At 41.2% G+C, this 15,552-nt stretch overlaps 1 protein-coding gene across 2 annotated transcripts; it reads left to right on the top strand.

The window, feature by feature from the left end:
- The first annotated feature begins 254 nt into the window (after positions 1 to 254).
- Positions 255 to 8,271, top strand: spartb (spartin b). Of its 2 annotated transcripts, none has more exons than XM_071924761.2 (8): positions 255 to 527; positions 1,382 to 2,226; positions 4,159 to 4,356; positions 5,670 to 5,817; positions 6,348 to 6,542; positions 6,636 to 6,794; positions 6,902 to 6,992; positions 7,736 to 8,271. In XM_071924761.2, exons 2-8 carry the CDS (start codon positions 1,384 to 1,386, stop codon positions 7,938 to 7,940), a joined length of 1,839 nt encoding a protein of 612 aa, XP_071780862.2. In that variant the 5' UTR covers positions 255 to 527; positions 1,382 to 1,383; the 3' UTR covers positions 7,941 to 8,271. The 2 variants fall into 2 exon arrangements, with proteins under 2 accessions (XP_071780862.2, XP_071780863.2); XM_071924762.2 differs by having other exon boundaries at positions 7,157 to 7,868.
- Positions 8,272 to 15,552: the final 7,281 nt, after the last annotated feature.

Raw genomic sequence — 15,552 nt, 5'->3', positions numbered from 1 at the left:
TGGCATGCCTAACTCTGTGTACTCTATAATATAATTTTATTGGGGAAAATCCCTACAGAGAAAACAGTCCTTTCCAAAGGGCCTGGCTCTCTGGTGTTTGAGCGCAGACACCAGCAGAGGGCGACTGTGGCTTTCGGTATATCGCATTTGACGCGTGACTCCATTATTTTGTCCCTTGCAGCACACCGTTGAAAGACATTTACCGTATGGCGTCATGCCCTATTTACTAGAGTCGATTCATTCCGGCAGAAGGCGAAAGTAAATTACAGTGGAGCTCTTGGTCATTATAATATCTTTGTTTTCCAAGCCTTGGAAACACGTGATAGACAGGGCTCATCAGCTACAACACCAACAGAAGAGAGTTTCCGTTCCGTTTAGACCACAAATACACAGGAGGACGACTGTTGATCGAAGTTAACGCCATCTGACATTTGATAGCTAAGATCCCTGGCTCACAGGATCACATAGCTAGCTAGCTAACTAGCTAATTCACCTGTTCTGGGGAGTTTTTCGCTCACTGGTCTACGGTAAGTGATGGTGCAGTTAACTAACTAGTAACAGCCAGCTAAGCTACCTAACCTCAGCTACCTAACCTCAGCTAATGTTAACTAACTTTTAGTTGTTACCGTTAGCCGTTAGATGTAATTATTTTGATGCAACGTTGTGGCGGAGCAACTTAAATAATGGGAACACTAACGTCAGCTCAGTCGTTTACAGTCAGTAACATTATCTCTGGTCAACTCCTAATAAGAGATAGAGTAAACCTAACGTCAGTTAACCTATTTTAGCTAACGTTAATTTACGAGAGCCAGATTGTTGTCATCAGTCGGAGAGATTGATGAACCCGTTTTAACAGGCCATTGTCTTTCAATTCCTGGGTTATATTAAATAAGGTCAAGTCCCCAAATTATCGGTGGAAAAGTGGGCTTTTAACTTGCCAATTCTAATTTTGATATTTTGAAGTTAAGTATTGGCTACATATTACTATTTTGTCAGAATTTATCTTTTGAAGACTCTTACTAGGCTGAATACTGAGGGCAAGATTTGTAAAGTTAGCTTTAAAATAAAGCACATTTGAGAGAATACCAGCTCCTGAACTGCTCGCGAAGTTGAAAACTGTTGTTGAAATGACCATTCAGTCTGAATATCAGGCAGTTACCCTCAAGTAGCAGTAGCCCTCAAATCCGTTTTGTGTCACAAATAAAATATTTTGAAATATCTCAAAGTGCTGGCTTAACTAATGATGCTGATATGTATACCACCAAGATGTAAAGTTATATGCCTAAATTGTGCTGTGCATGTGATGTGCCAAGATCAGTCCTTGTTTAGACAGGGTATCATAGTATAACTTAAGCTAATTATAACTCTTTTGTCTTAGAAGGAATGGAGAAAGCCAAACAAGATGCATTCGACAATGCAAGACTTCAAGTGATCAAAGATGGCTATGAGAGGGCCTTTGACTGCATCAATAAGGCACTGACTGCAGATGAAGCTGGAGACAAGGCACAGGCCCTCGAGCATTACAAACAAGGGCGACAGCACCTTCTCAGGGCCGTCAGTGTGCCGTCACAGGGAGACGAGTGCGTCGGCAGCTCCTGGCAATCAGCCAGACAGATGCAGCAGAAGATGCAGGAGACCCTTAACAACATCACCACTCGCCTAGCTATATTAGAGACCAGCTCGGACCTTGGATCTGGACCTGCGTTTCGCTCCAGCGGGGCGTCCGGGCCTAGCGATGCAGGCATGTCCTCAGAGACCCTCTACCCCAAACTCTCCACCAAAGAGAAGCCAGGGAGGCCAGCTCCACCAAAGCTGCTTTTTACTAATGGCCACTCAGCAGGAGCTGTAGGAGGCATGCCTGCCCTCAACAGTGCGGGTCTACCTCTTTCACCTACAAGACAGCCTGCGGTTGTGAGCGAGCAGCCTCCTGCGTACTCTGCTCAGGCAGCCGATGGCCACCTGTCTATCTCCTATGGAACGGATGCAGGGGAGCTATCGTTGGTAGGCGATGAGTTCTACAGCCATACGTCCAACTCTTCACCGTCTCCTCAGAGCTTGGGCGAAGAGGGAGAGGAGCTGCTGCTTCTCCCTCACGGGGTGCAGATATTCTTTGTCACACCTGACGGTCAAGTGAGCGCTCCCTCTTACCCAGGCTACCTGCGGCTGGTGAAGTTTACTAGCGAGCGTTCGGAGAGAATGCCCAACCGACCGCCAGCATTTCTGCAGGTAAGAGAACAGCGGGGAGTGCTTTAAAAATGCAACAGAATGATGGTGTTTCAACACACTAAAACATCCTCTGGTGCAGTTTATATTGCTTGAAAGGGCTAGACAAGCCACCCTCATAGACAGGAATGTAATAGCCCAGCTGATGCAATCGGTGCTAGAGGAATGTCATCACTGCACTGTCACCAGACCTCCTCAGTCTCTCCTGTGCCCTTTAACCTGATTTTGTAAGATGTTTGGTTGGCTCATCAGGACCCCTTCCACTGCGAGTCCTCAGAGGGAAGAGATAGGCTTGTTAATGATCTCTATCCATTGCCCTGTGGACTGGATCATGTGAGTGTTGACTCACTGCCCCTAATCCCTAGGGATTTCTGGTCATGATGTCATCCTGGGAAAAACCCAAATGGCATTCATTGTGGGCAGGCTGGCAGCTAGGGTTGTGTGACGACATTTTTGAAGACTAAAATTGTCAACCAATAATGTTTCTGAAATTGTTGCAGTTCAGGTAAATTATGTACCATGCATCTGTGTCACCAGGAAAGCCTTACCCTTGCCTGCTTTTGTCTCTAGCCATAGATATCAAATTTTACACAACTTGGCACTCCTCTTTGAACGGCGCTACAGATAACACACCACTGATTCTTCCAGTCAACAAGGATTAGTCTGAGAGGCACATCGGATGTCTCTATTCTCCCAACCCCTGATGTCCTTCAGTCTATAAAAGGCACCAAGACAAATTAGCCTGCACAGAGCTAGGTTTCTCCTCAGGCAGTGTACAAACCAATAGGCCTTTGATCCACTGGCATGCTTTGTAGATGTGGAGGTGATGTGTAAACACTAACTAAAACAAGTGTTAAGATAAGGAATGACATGAGGCTATGTAAACTCAGCAGATTAGGTCTTGTTTTTAGACTAATTCAATGAGTTATCCAGGTCATTTTGAGCTATTTTGAGGTCTTCCCAGTCGGCAAAGTTGTGTTTTGGAGGTAGCCACTGTCTTGCTCTGTTAATTAAACAGCCAATCCACTGAAACTAGTGGATCATGAGCTTGTAATTTGATTCCTCCTTGGGAAATTTCCCATGTACCAAACAAACCTAGGATTGCCCCGTTGCCAGTGAGTGACATCAACGATTCACATCCACAATGCAAGTAATTATCTTAACCTGGCTTTCTTAGGCCGTCATGCCCCATAATCCTGTTAGACGTGCAGCAGTCAGAGGGAGAGAAAGTGTCCTCTGGTTTGGCTTCCCTCAGATAGTTCACTGTGTTGCATTAACCAGAGCTATCATTAGAAATGTCAGGCTAGTCATTTTCAAGGTTATCTTTGAAATGGCCCTAGACCTTAGCAAGTTCTCTCTGCAGAGCTCTCCTCCTCTAATGCGTGTGACTTCCCTGCAAATGCAGCCATCATCATACATCACTGAATGGCAGGGCATATGTTTTAGGAATAAAAAATATTTACAGTTGAGTCAGGAAGTATTTAGTCATTGGTTTACTTGTGTCATACATCTGCCTTCTCATTAGTGCTGAAATTATTAGTTGATTGACATAAAATTAATTGATTATCGATTAATTATTTTAGTCATTTATCAAGTAAAAATACCAAACATTTGCTAGTTACAGCTTCACAATGCTTGCTTTTCTCAGCTTCATATCATTATAAAATGAATACTTTGGGTGTTTTTTGGCTGCTGGTCAGACTAAGTAAGCAATTGTCAGACAGCACTTTTGGCTCTGGTGACTTGTGACAGGCATTTGTCATTATTTTTGACATTTTATAGACTAATTGATTTATCAGTTAATCTAAAAAAATAATGAATAGATTATTCGATAACAAAAATAATTGTTAGTTGCAGCTATACGCTCATTATGACATATTTCTAGTCATGCATTTTATTTTCTATGATTTTTCTTATGACTTCTCCTACTGACAGGTGTGTGACTGGTTGTACCCTCTGATGGCCATGGACTCTCCGGTGTTGCTGTGTAACACCGGGGTGTTTATGTTCCCCGACATGATGGCTCCGGCTCCAGGCTACTATGTGGGAGTGGTTCTGTCGTCCGAGCTGCCTGCTGCAGACAGAGAGCTGTTCCAGGACCTGCTTTCCCAGATGACAGACCTCAGGGTTCAGGTGAGCGCTGTGCGATCACTGCTGTGACAGCCTGAGACACGTATCTGACATACTTGTGGGAATAAATGCTAGTGTGGCTTATAAGGTTTTTCTTGTAACAGATGCTACATATTTTTTGTACTAGTTTTCTCACTGACCATCTCGTGATTCCAGGATGCTCAGAGGAATTACATTCTCAAATGGATTTCTATTGAGCACCAAATTCTGTTTTCACAAAGCATTGTTAGAAATCACCTTTTCACAAATTCTCTTGTGCCTTTGGGGGGGCATAGAACTATTCTAGGGGAATGAGACTGTGAAGTGGCCCAGCTCTGCCCCTATTGGTAGTTTCAGGCATGTGATAATGACCTCATCTTTGTTTTTGGTGAGCCTGTCAGTTGTTAAAGTGGAATAGCACTGATAATCAGACTTCATTCTTTGAAAGCTGATAATCTCAATTCATCAGTCTGATTGGTTCATAATATTAATGCAATGCTACAATATCTAGTCATCAAATGTTAATGTAGACTACACAATTATTAATCCTGTCCCTCTCGAAAAAAGTGGTTACAGTTGCTGCTTAGTCAACTCTTACAGACCTTGAACTCAGTGGATTTGAAGGACTTCTCAGTTTTTTGGTCCGGCATAAAAGTTTTGCACCTGCTTACTTCCGAGCTGGCACGCCTCTCAAAGTAACCCCTGCCTCAGCATTGTAGGGATTTGAAATAGGCAGGTGAGGAGAATTAATGAGTCCTAATGCTCTTATCCTCAGCAGTTAGAACAGAATGTCAGAGCTCCGACTCAAAGACAAGTGCCAATTCCAGCCATGATGGAGGTAGAGACACTGACTCCGATCGATACCAAACAAGGTCCTTTCTAATATATGTAGTCCTATTGCCAGGCTAGTCATCTTCTCTCATGGAGCACCCACTGACTGTAAGCAAGTAGGCACTTTTGTATTGCTTTCATATCTGGGATTAAATGATTTGTATGGGCTTAACAAATGATTTTAGAATAGTAGGGGTTTTCAGCACAAAGGGAGACTGTTTTCCGATGGCACGGAGACATTTTAAAATGGCTTATAGCATTCTCTTTGTGACCAACAAATCTTGCATTTTAATGAGCGGCACAAAATAATGAGAGGAGGTATTGTGTGACCAGGGGGTTACTTGGAGGCAAACATCTGAATGGGGATCTGTGCACCCTGCAGAAAGTGGCTGACAAGCTGTACAAAGACTTTGCCCATTTGTGACTGAAAAGCTGTTTTCCTTATCATCAGCCCACACTGTCTGTCTGCGTCTCACACTAGCTAACCAATGTGTCTATATGATCAGGCCCCAGATGAAGCGGCAGACACCGTTAATCTCAGTCAGAAGGTGCCCATCGCCCCGACCGAGGAGAACGCTCCAGCTACAGCCGAGGAGGAGGAGGAGGAGAAACTGCCTGAGTGGAGTGAAAAGGTGGCAAATGGCATCCTGACAGGTGAGCCCACATCATCAACCTTGGAAATCCTTATGCTTTAGCTTGTGCAGTTTGTGGTGGTGTCAGTATGGACAGTGGTTGGTTTTTGGCGTGTGACCCCTTAAAACGAAGCACTCGACCCCTCGTCACAAGCGTGTTCAACCAAAGTTCAACCAAAGAATTCATTTGATTCACTGTCAGTGGAGGCCTGGAGGCTAAAATCTATTCAGTATTTCACAAGAACAAAAATTACAGAAAAATCTGAAAAAAATAGACATGGTAATAAATTTGTATAGTAGAAATATGCATTTTTCTTATCCCATAAATCATCTCACGACCCCCCCCCCCCCCCCCCCCCAAAAAAAAAAAAAAAAAAAAAAAAAAGATCTTGCTACCCTATCTACCCTATCTTGGGTTGAGAACCACTGAGTTAGGAGATAGTTGAGAATATTTGTGATCAGTCTATTTGGTCAGTATCAGAATTACTGGATTTACAAGGCCATAAAAAGCCAAGGTGTGACTGTTGTTGTGTAATTGTGTTGTCCTCACAGGTGCGTCCTGGCTCAGCTGGGGCCTGGTGAAGGGAGCCGAGTTCACAGGCAAGGCCATTCACAAGGGGGCGTCTAAACTCAGGGAGCACATCACTCCAGAGGACAAGCCCGCCCATGTCAGCCCCACCGTCACCAAAGGCCTCCATGTGGCCAAGCAAGCCACCGGAGGAGCTGTCAAAGTCAGCCAGATACTAGGTGAAGAAGTCATCCCCAGTCTGCTTGTTTTAGTGACCTTTTAGTGGATATCTGGCAGTAAATCTCTAACTGAGTAACCCTGTGTCACTGCAGTGGACGGGGTGTGTGCCGTCGCTGGCTGTGTGGGTCGGGAGTTGGCGCCACACGTGAAAAAACATGGAGGCAAGCTGATCCCAGAATCTCTGAAGAAGGACAAGGATGGGCGCTCCAACATAGATGGAGCCATGGTGGTGGCTGCCAGTGGAGTACAAGGTACACTTTCATATTTCATTCATTAAGAGTAAGTTGGCTATAAGAAAAGTACTAAAATGTGCCATGCATGCTTAAGCTATGTATTTTGATGCTTTGTTTATACACAGGATTTGCAACCATGTGGACTGGCTTGGAAGTAGCAGCAAAGAACATAACTACAAGTGTAGCATCAGAGACGGTCACCACCGTAAAACATAAGTAAGTTGTTTTTTTCTTTGAACTCAATGTGTCACTTGCTTAAATGTTAATTAAACACTGCTTGCTAGACAAGTTTTTGTTGTGTATCTTGCAAATGCTTACTTGCATTATACAAGCAAAAACAAACATGCACTTAACAGTTTCCTCTTCCACTTACTTTGCAGATTTAGGGGTCTACAAAAGATCTTAGACCCGCCTAACGAGAAGACATGTATTTTTTCTTAATTAAACACACTTAATTAACCCTTTACACTACTAATCAATAGCATGACCTTAGCCTCTTTGTTGGGATGATTAGGCTCTTGCACTGTAGAGTAATTTCTGCTGTGTCAATTCACCTCCTTACCCTTTCTTGCAACGCAGATGCTGGTGTTGTTTTTACTGTTTTCTCCCAATGTTTCACACTTAACAATGTTTCTGTCCTGCCTGAACTTAAAGCCTTATCATATCCAATGAATTTGTGCTAAGCGTTCCAATGAGGAGTACATTTTTTACCCTTACAATGCAATTAACTACATATTTCTAAATTGCTGTGGACAAAAGCGCTGATTACAGATCTATTTCTGGCAGTCAGAAAATTCTTAATTTCAGCTTGTACACTGCATGGGTTTGATCCTCGCAATGAAATTCACGTTCAGCATGTCATCCTCGCCAGCCCTAGCACTCAGTGATAACTGTCCCAACCTCCTCTGTCTCTCGTCTCTTGCTCTGCCCTCTCACCCAAATCTGAACTCTTGATGAAGGTATGGGGCGGCGGTGGGCCAAGCCACAGACCACGCTGTCAACTCCGCCATTAACGTGGGCGTCACCGCTTTCAATATCGACAACCTGGGGCTCAAAGCTGTGGTGAAAAGGACCGGCAGGCAAACGGCGCAGGCCATTTTGGAAGATTACAAGCTTCAGGAAAAACCAGAGAAGGGGAACCAAGTGGAGAAGTTTGAGAAGTAGCCTGTGGTGCCCTCCCTCCCTCCCTCAGCAGCGCCTTAACACATAATTTGTATTCTTATATCAAATAAATCTATATTTAATATGCTTTATTTATGATACATGTTTTATATTTACAAGACGACTACTGTTATTTGCATATCTTATAGTTTGATACAGCTCTTAAGCACTTTAATCTTTTCAAGGAGTGGTACATAAGATGAACCTAGATGTAGAGGAACTGCAGTGGAATCATGTACATTCACTTGGGTTATATAGTGATACACATATAAAATGATTGTGTATACTGATTGTTTGACCTATGATTTTGTATCATTGGTATTGAAGAAGACTGTAATTTCCCTATGCTGTTTATAGTAAGAAAGCATTGGACGGTTTTTGACTGGACCCTGAAAACCTTACTAATACTCAAAAAAGCATTTATCTAAGTTCTGGTTTTCTTTATCCCTTTTAGGGTAAGTGCAATTCATCTACTTTGAAAGAATGTTGGAAAAAAAAATAGGACCTGTATATCACCATCTGAAGATCTAATTGTTTCAGACAGAACAGATCGTCTGATGCGCTATTTTTCCTATGATATTTAACAGGAAAAATAAATCACTCACTGCTGCTCACTGTGCCTGCAACTGTCAAATGATATGCAAAAGTGAAATGTTTTGTAAAACTGAAGCTGGACAATTTGTAGCCTATTTTGCATTTTCTTTTAACCCTCATTAGGATGTGAGATTGTGACAGTGTAACAGCTTGCAAAATATGTAATTATTATTGACATAATTATTATCAATGAGGGTTACCAAAGAGTTAATCCCTCTCGACAGCAAGTCCGAGGAGTCCAAAAGTGCTTTTTTCTAACATATTTAATTAATGTCTACCTGCTACAATCTGCAGTGCTGCCCTGTTGTACATTTTAATATCTGTTGTATCCACATATTTTCAAGATGCAACATTAATTCCCATTGTGGTGTTTAAATGTGTTCTGATTTGTTGATGTTTGTAATCTTTGCTAATATAAAATTGTATATTTTAACATTGTGATGTATGGACAAAACATTTAACCACATGTGTATTTTTTTGAGATGTGATGCAAACACAAAAAAAAAAGTTTCCAAGCCAGCTAATCTTACTTTGTAAGTGTTTTTGAGTGAGGTGGTTCTGGTTTGTCTTTAACTGTTTTTAAACTCCAGCTTTAAACTCTCAGCAGATGATTGTAATTTTGCTTATGTACTTCTGTAGCTGTATGTAGACGATTACTTTCACAACTGAAATATTAAAAGGAATTCTGACAAAATATAACTTGAAGTGGCAGTATTTTTGAACAGATGACTAGGGGATGGGGCGTCTGTTTTAATGAAGTGTGGATCGGATGGATTTGATCTGGACAACTTGCCCATCTGCAGCTGTAGTCTGCTAGAGCGGCTGTTCAAATGAAATGAATACAGTAAACACAATATAAATGCATTTATCTTGGATCTATCAGCTTCATACCTCCACCTAGTGGCCATAGTGTGATGTAGAAATAGACACCATGTGCATCACATAACCTGTCATCAGCTTTGAGGAAATGTTTTTATCTAGAGATAAATTAGGAAAATATTGATTTGAAGCATTGATTTTCATTTCACTGAACTCAAATTAAGTTCATATTCAAAATGACAGAATAGTTTGAAGTTTAAAATTTTGGGTTGATCCCACCATACATACTATCAAAACTAATTTACAGTGACATGCATGTTTATTTGAACAAATGGAAGCCTCGTGTTATCTGCTACTTTCATTATTAATAATTTTTGGCAGATAATAATATAATATAATCGTATTAAAGAACAAAAATGACAAGGTATTCCAACCAAATAAAGAACAGTTCTCCACTGTTCACTGCTATGACTAACCCTAACCCTATTATGTAAAGCCCTTTATGGATTGACTATTTTTAAAATGGACTCATGGAAAATACAATAAAATATGACCTATGATGACTTACCCTAGGAAATTGTAGAGATGCAGAACAACCAGAACTCTTGCCTATTATTGGCTAGAGATTAAAGATGTGCTCACATGACACTTATCACAATCAAAGAAGCCGAGTAAAAAAAAAAAACAAGTCATGCAATTGGAAATGCCATCAACAACTTTTTAAGAACAATACAACAGTATAAGTACTTTTGTAAATTACTGAGAAAAGCACAACAATAACACAACAAAGATAAATGCATGTACAATATTTATTAACTGGTCTTACTAACTGCAGCTATACTGCAAATCAGATTTAACAGGCTGTGTCATCAGGAATTCTCTATACATTTTAACTACTCTGTTAGTCATAACCAAGACGATACCATATCACATACACCATTATCTCCTTGCATCATTTAGACTGTACCCATTTAAACTAATGGCATGGTACTCTACGTAGACTTCCCTAACCAAATCACAAAATCAATATAGGGTTCCTCTTCAATAATGTATGTGAGAGAATGTCAACAAAGAAAACTGTACCACCCTCCTATATCCATCTCTCAAAATGCCATATAGACCAAGATCAAATTATATAAAAACAAATCAAATAAATCAATATCCGTAAACATTCTGTTTCTTTAATATTTGTGACAATATTTGGCCGATCAAAACTGCTTGGACTTTGTGTAAGGAGAAGGAACAGTGTTTTCAACAGCAGCATCAGGGAAGCACAAGTTGTCGTTGGTATCTAAAAGCAAATCCAGCCAAAAGGGGCTGACTGTGTCCTGCAGACTGTTAGTCCAGGGGCTGCTACTGCAGAGGCTGCTCTCCTGGAGGGGCCCTGAGACACACGGAGCGCCTGACACCAACTGACCAAACCTCTCAGATGTTGCATTAGAACTTATAATTGCACCCTGAAACATCAACGATGGAATAAGCAGTTGATTTATAACATCTACTGGTGGGATATTTTCATTTAGGCCAGCTAGAGGTGAATGAACTTGGCTTTGCCCTACTGGGGCTATGATGACATTCATTACAGCAGTCTGGTCAGGAAAATTCACTGGTGGGAGAGCAGCAGGGTTTTCCAGGCCTGAAGTGGCATCCCATATCTCTAGTGTTACAACACGGCTGGAGGATGGGTCCGGTCCCGCCTCTGGTAGGACAGTCTGGCTGATCACCGGCGAGGTGGAGGCGGTGGAGGCGGGGCACGGAAACGCTGAGGACAGGTTCATCCAGTTATTTTCCACTGACTGAAATGAGGCAGCTAGGAATTGATCCTGGCACACTGGCAGCATCTGTCCCCGGGGAACGGACGATTTGTCCAACAGTATTGGCAGGGCATGGACTGCGGTCAGGCCTTCAACTGGAGGAGGAGCTTGGTCCATCATCAGAGGATTGGTTATTGTGACCGACGGCTGATTTACTTGTTCAGAGCTCTTGTGCTGAGTACATCTCCTCGAAACATGAGCTGGAATTTAATTTGTTAAAATACTCACATACTTTGGAAATAGTTATCATAGGATTGCAAGGCATTATAATCAATACTAGTGCTACAAACAAGGAAATACAGTATCTAGAGTAGAAAATAATAATACCCTTAGTTGACTTCTTAGCAGCTGGCTTTGCTCTCTGTGAGATGTTCCTCTTCAGCCTCACTGTCCGCCTAGGCCTATAGATGAATGAAAAACATAAATGTAATTCATTAGCACTATATCTGAGGCAAGAAATATTATACTCTGCACTTCATATAAAAAAGAATTAACTCCATCAGTGAGTCTAATTCTATAGATACAATACCGTTTCTTTGATGGTTTCCTTGTTTTTTTCCATGAGCCCTTCATATTCTCCTCTACTGCTTTATGAACCTGCAGCAAAAACAACAACAGTGAACAAAATTCAAAGTGATGAAAACTGTCACAGCAAAAGTTTGCCTCTGCATGCAATTAAAACGAAAACCATGCAAGAGACCTACTTTAGACAGAGTGTCCGGAGGCAGAGTCTGCTTCAGGTAGCTCATGTACTTGGCAGTGAGCTCCAGTGTGGTCGCTGTGTCTAACGGACCGCTGACGAAGGGCAGGAGGTCACACAAGTGCCGACAAGATGTTCGAATTTGAAGCCTGGGAAAACACACCACAGACTCTTCTGAAACACGGGTTCAATATGTGAATGCAAGTCTACTAAAGCTGGAGAATAATATATGCAGTGAGGATAGAATGAGCAACAAAGCCATAATATAATAATATAATACTTATTAAAATTTTGTTTTAAACTCATATTTGGGACGATACTTAATATTGTGATATTATATAATTGTTTTCTATTTTTAATATTTGAGGCCAAGTTTCCAGAGGCTTTAAGGCCAAGTCACTTTTTATTCATTAGTTTCAGTTTCATCTCAGTTTCATTACTTCAGATATCAATGTGCTTCCTTTTTTCAAACTAACTAACAAATAAGTTAATGATTTGAACTGATTGAATTCAGGCAGCTCAAACTGAAAGCAGTCATATAACAGATGCTACACTGGTTGACTGGAAGCCAGGACATTATATCCCTAACCTCCAATGAAACCCTGCCCATCTAAAACTCTAGTGACTGATAAAGTAAAATTTAGAGATCCTCAAATTAGGAATATGGCTAAATTCTGATACTAACACAATGTACAGCATGCCCACCACTGAACAGAAAAATACAGGAATTTGAAGAGATAACCACCATTCCAGCTGCTGTGATAATACAATCAATGATTGATTAAAGCCGACCTCCGTTTCTGTTCCTTGCGAGAATGAAGAGCAGCCTGGAGCCGACCGTCTGTTTCATGTGAAGGTTCACTAGGTCCATCTTCTTGCTCTAGCCCAGACCTGAAGGGAAACAGAGTCCTGAATAAGCCTATAGCACACCGCAATGTCTCCTTTATAATCTAGACAGTTGATTTCCTTATTTAGGGTCAATCAATATAGATCTTCTCTTACTGTTCAGGTGCTGATGCCTCATATGATTTGATTGTAGGATGATTTAGATTTATCTTGCTCCCAGGTTTGTCTAAAAAGAAATGTGATTAAACTCATATCATTCTCCATAGCTCCTGAGCCTTGCAGATATTGCTACACGGCCCAGGTTTTACATCCCAAATATTCACTGAAAGCTTGAAGGATTGGTCTTTGCATGGTGGAGACTGGCTTAGCTCTGTGACCATGTGTTCACAAGCCATTAAAGGGAAAATTTACTTTAAAAAATAATTTCACTGTGATATTGGATCGTTTATTCTGGATGTGTGAAGATGAATAAATCTCTGCCAAAACTAGAAATGAGAGCCAAAGCTCCTGTAACGATGCCATTAACAGACAAATTGATGGAGCTGATGGACTCTTGGACCTACTTTACTGTCAGTGAGTGTGAGATTGATTTTTCAGTCACGTTGACAGAGAGATTGCGTGAGGATACAGCTCATTTTCTGCTTAGAAACTATTAAAAGTAAAGTAAGCTCATTTAGATGTAAAAAATCATTTCAATTAATGACACTATGAGCCCAAAAAGTCAGTCTCCAATTCATTTTCAACAAAGTAGTTTTTTTCTTTTGACATCACAAGCTCAAAAAATTGATGGATAAAATCAAAGGAATATCATATGATTTCTGCTGCTGGGTGGATTTTAAGTCTAGTTTATCTGCACATTTGAATGCACAGTAGATGCCAGTCATGTGATCTACTAAACTCTTTGTGTTTGATATTGTAGCTCAGTAGCTGAATCTGCTGACTCCTAATATGTTACATAATACATTAGGCTACTGTACTTCCTCCTGCTGTCATTCTCCATGCATCCTGACATGCAGACTGTAAACTAAGAGAAGTTACATGTAGGCTAATGGGATTACACTAATCTAATTAAACCAAATGGTAGCTGCAGTCCATTAGTTTGAGAAAAAACAATTAAGAATCTTTATGAAAAATAGGAATATACATATTCAATTTCTCATAATGCTTGAAGGTATGGGTAAAAGTCGTTAACTGTGAAATTTTACTATGAATGCCATAACAATATTATTCAAATTACAGTCGGGATATTTTGAATTTAGCCCAACTTAAAATTCTGCAAAGTAGACTACATTTTGTCCCTGAGCCTTTCATATTCTCCTGTAGGCTAAGCAAAGTAATTCAAATTTAAGCAAGAGGAAGTTTCTGATTTTTCGAAATCAGCTGCATTAGGTAAGTGGTTCCAATTTTAGTCAGGTTTAGTCATCATTTTGAAAGTAACCTCCTCAACCTTGAAGGTAAATGGATTGTGCCTTCAGCCGGCCAGCTGGACAAAAGCCCTATAATAACTTATAGTGATTGTTTTCCTAAAGTTGAATAGATTCAGGTGTGAAGACTGTGATAGCCACATTGGTTAGGATGTGTCGTCGTAACTCTATTTGTGTGTGTGTTAGAGACTTATGAGCTGTATGGAAGGATGCAATTCTACTACGAAGATCTGAATATAAAAACACGTGCAAATTACCCATTACGTGGTCTTCTGATCATATTTAAGTGGTGTTTATTAGCTCCCGTGGGGAATGCGCCGCTCTGCCGTTCAGCACACTTATCCAAACTCTCCCTTTGTGATTGGACCAATCAGTTACATCCTGAACACCTGTACAGGTAGTCGCCAGACAGGCCCAGTAGATAGTTCATGCCTACGAAAAACCAACGTGGGATTCACGATTTTTGCGTATCCCAGGTGTATCTGATGATGAATGCGAAGTGTTCGTGGAACGTTCATAAATATTAAATCTGACCTTACGCACGTTTCGTGAATGAGGCCCATTGTAGTTAAAAAGACAGAAGACAAATAGAATAGGCCTGTATCTTTTAATTGAATTTGATAAAAGTTACAGTAATAGTAATTAAACGCTATATTCTTCCGGCAAGCATAGGCTAAAGTGTTTGCGTACCGGTGAGTGATTTTCGGTTAGTACATTAATATGTAAATGAACTGTCACGCGGTCGCAGGTGTGCGTTAAGCTTCTAAAATGACTCCGCCAATCAGAACCGAAGACCGGGTTGAACTGTCGCCTTTCTAACTGGAACATTGTCTTTGAGTCAAACCTGGCGGATATTCAAGGAGATGCACCTCAACACGAACGCGCATCCGAGGAACACTTCTACCTTGCGCGCACCGAGGAAAACGGCGGGTGCGCGCACCGGTAGAAACGTGCTCGAGGAGGGCTGACACCCCGAACGGTCCAATGTAAATCACTGCAAAGCGAGTGGAGAGGAGGGGGAGAGAGCAGCACCAGCCCAGCCTCCTCTCTGCCTGAACACAGAGTGAAGCACACGGCCAGGCAGGCGCAGCATCACAGGGGCAACAAAGGGACGCATGGTTCATCTAAGGCATCAAATGAATAAATGATACATTGGCATAAGTTGCGCTTTCAGTTACACGTTTGATTTCATCTGTCTTCACCTCAAAGGTAAGAAAAACTGCACCATAATAAGAAAATTCATAGGCTCTACACCATGTTCTATATATTTTATTAGTCCTGTTATTTACCTATAATAACCAACCTTTAGCCAAGAGCCTTGCATGGCTTGTGCAATTATAATGTTGTATAATCCCTTGTAAATGCATGGGAAATGTATAGGCGGTAAGGATTGAATTGAGTCACACTAGGGAGCATGA

This window comes from Centroberyx gerrardi, chromosome 6, assembly GCF_048128805.1.
Source record: "Centroberyx gerrardi isolate f3 chromosome 6, fCenGer3.hap1.cur.20231027, whole genome shotgun sequence".
Taxonomy (NCBI): Eukaryota; Metazoa; Chordata; class Actinopteri; order Beryciformes; family Berycidae; genus Centroberyx; species Centroberyx gerrardi.
This window is presented reverse-complemented; position numbering and strand designations above follow the sequence as displayed.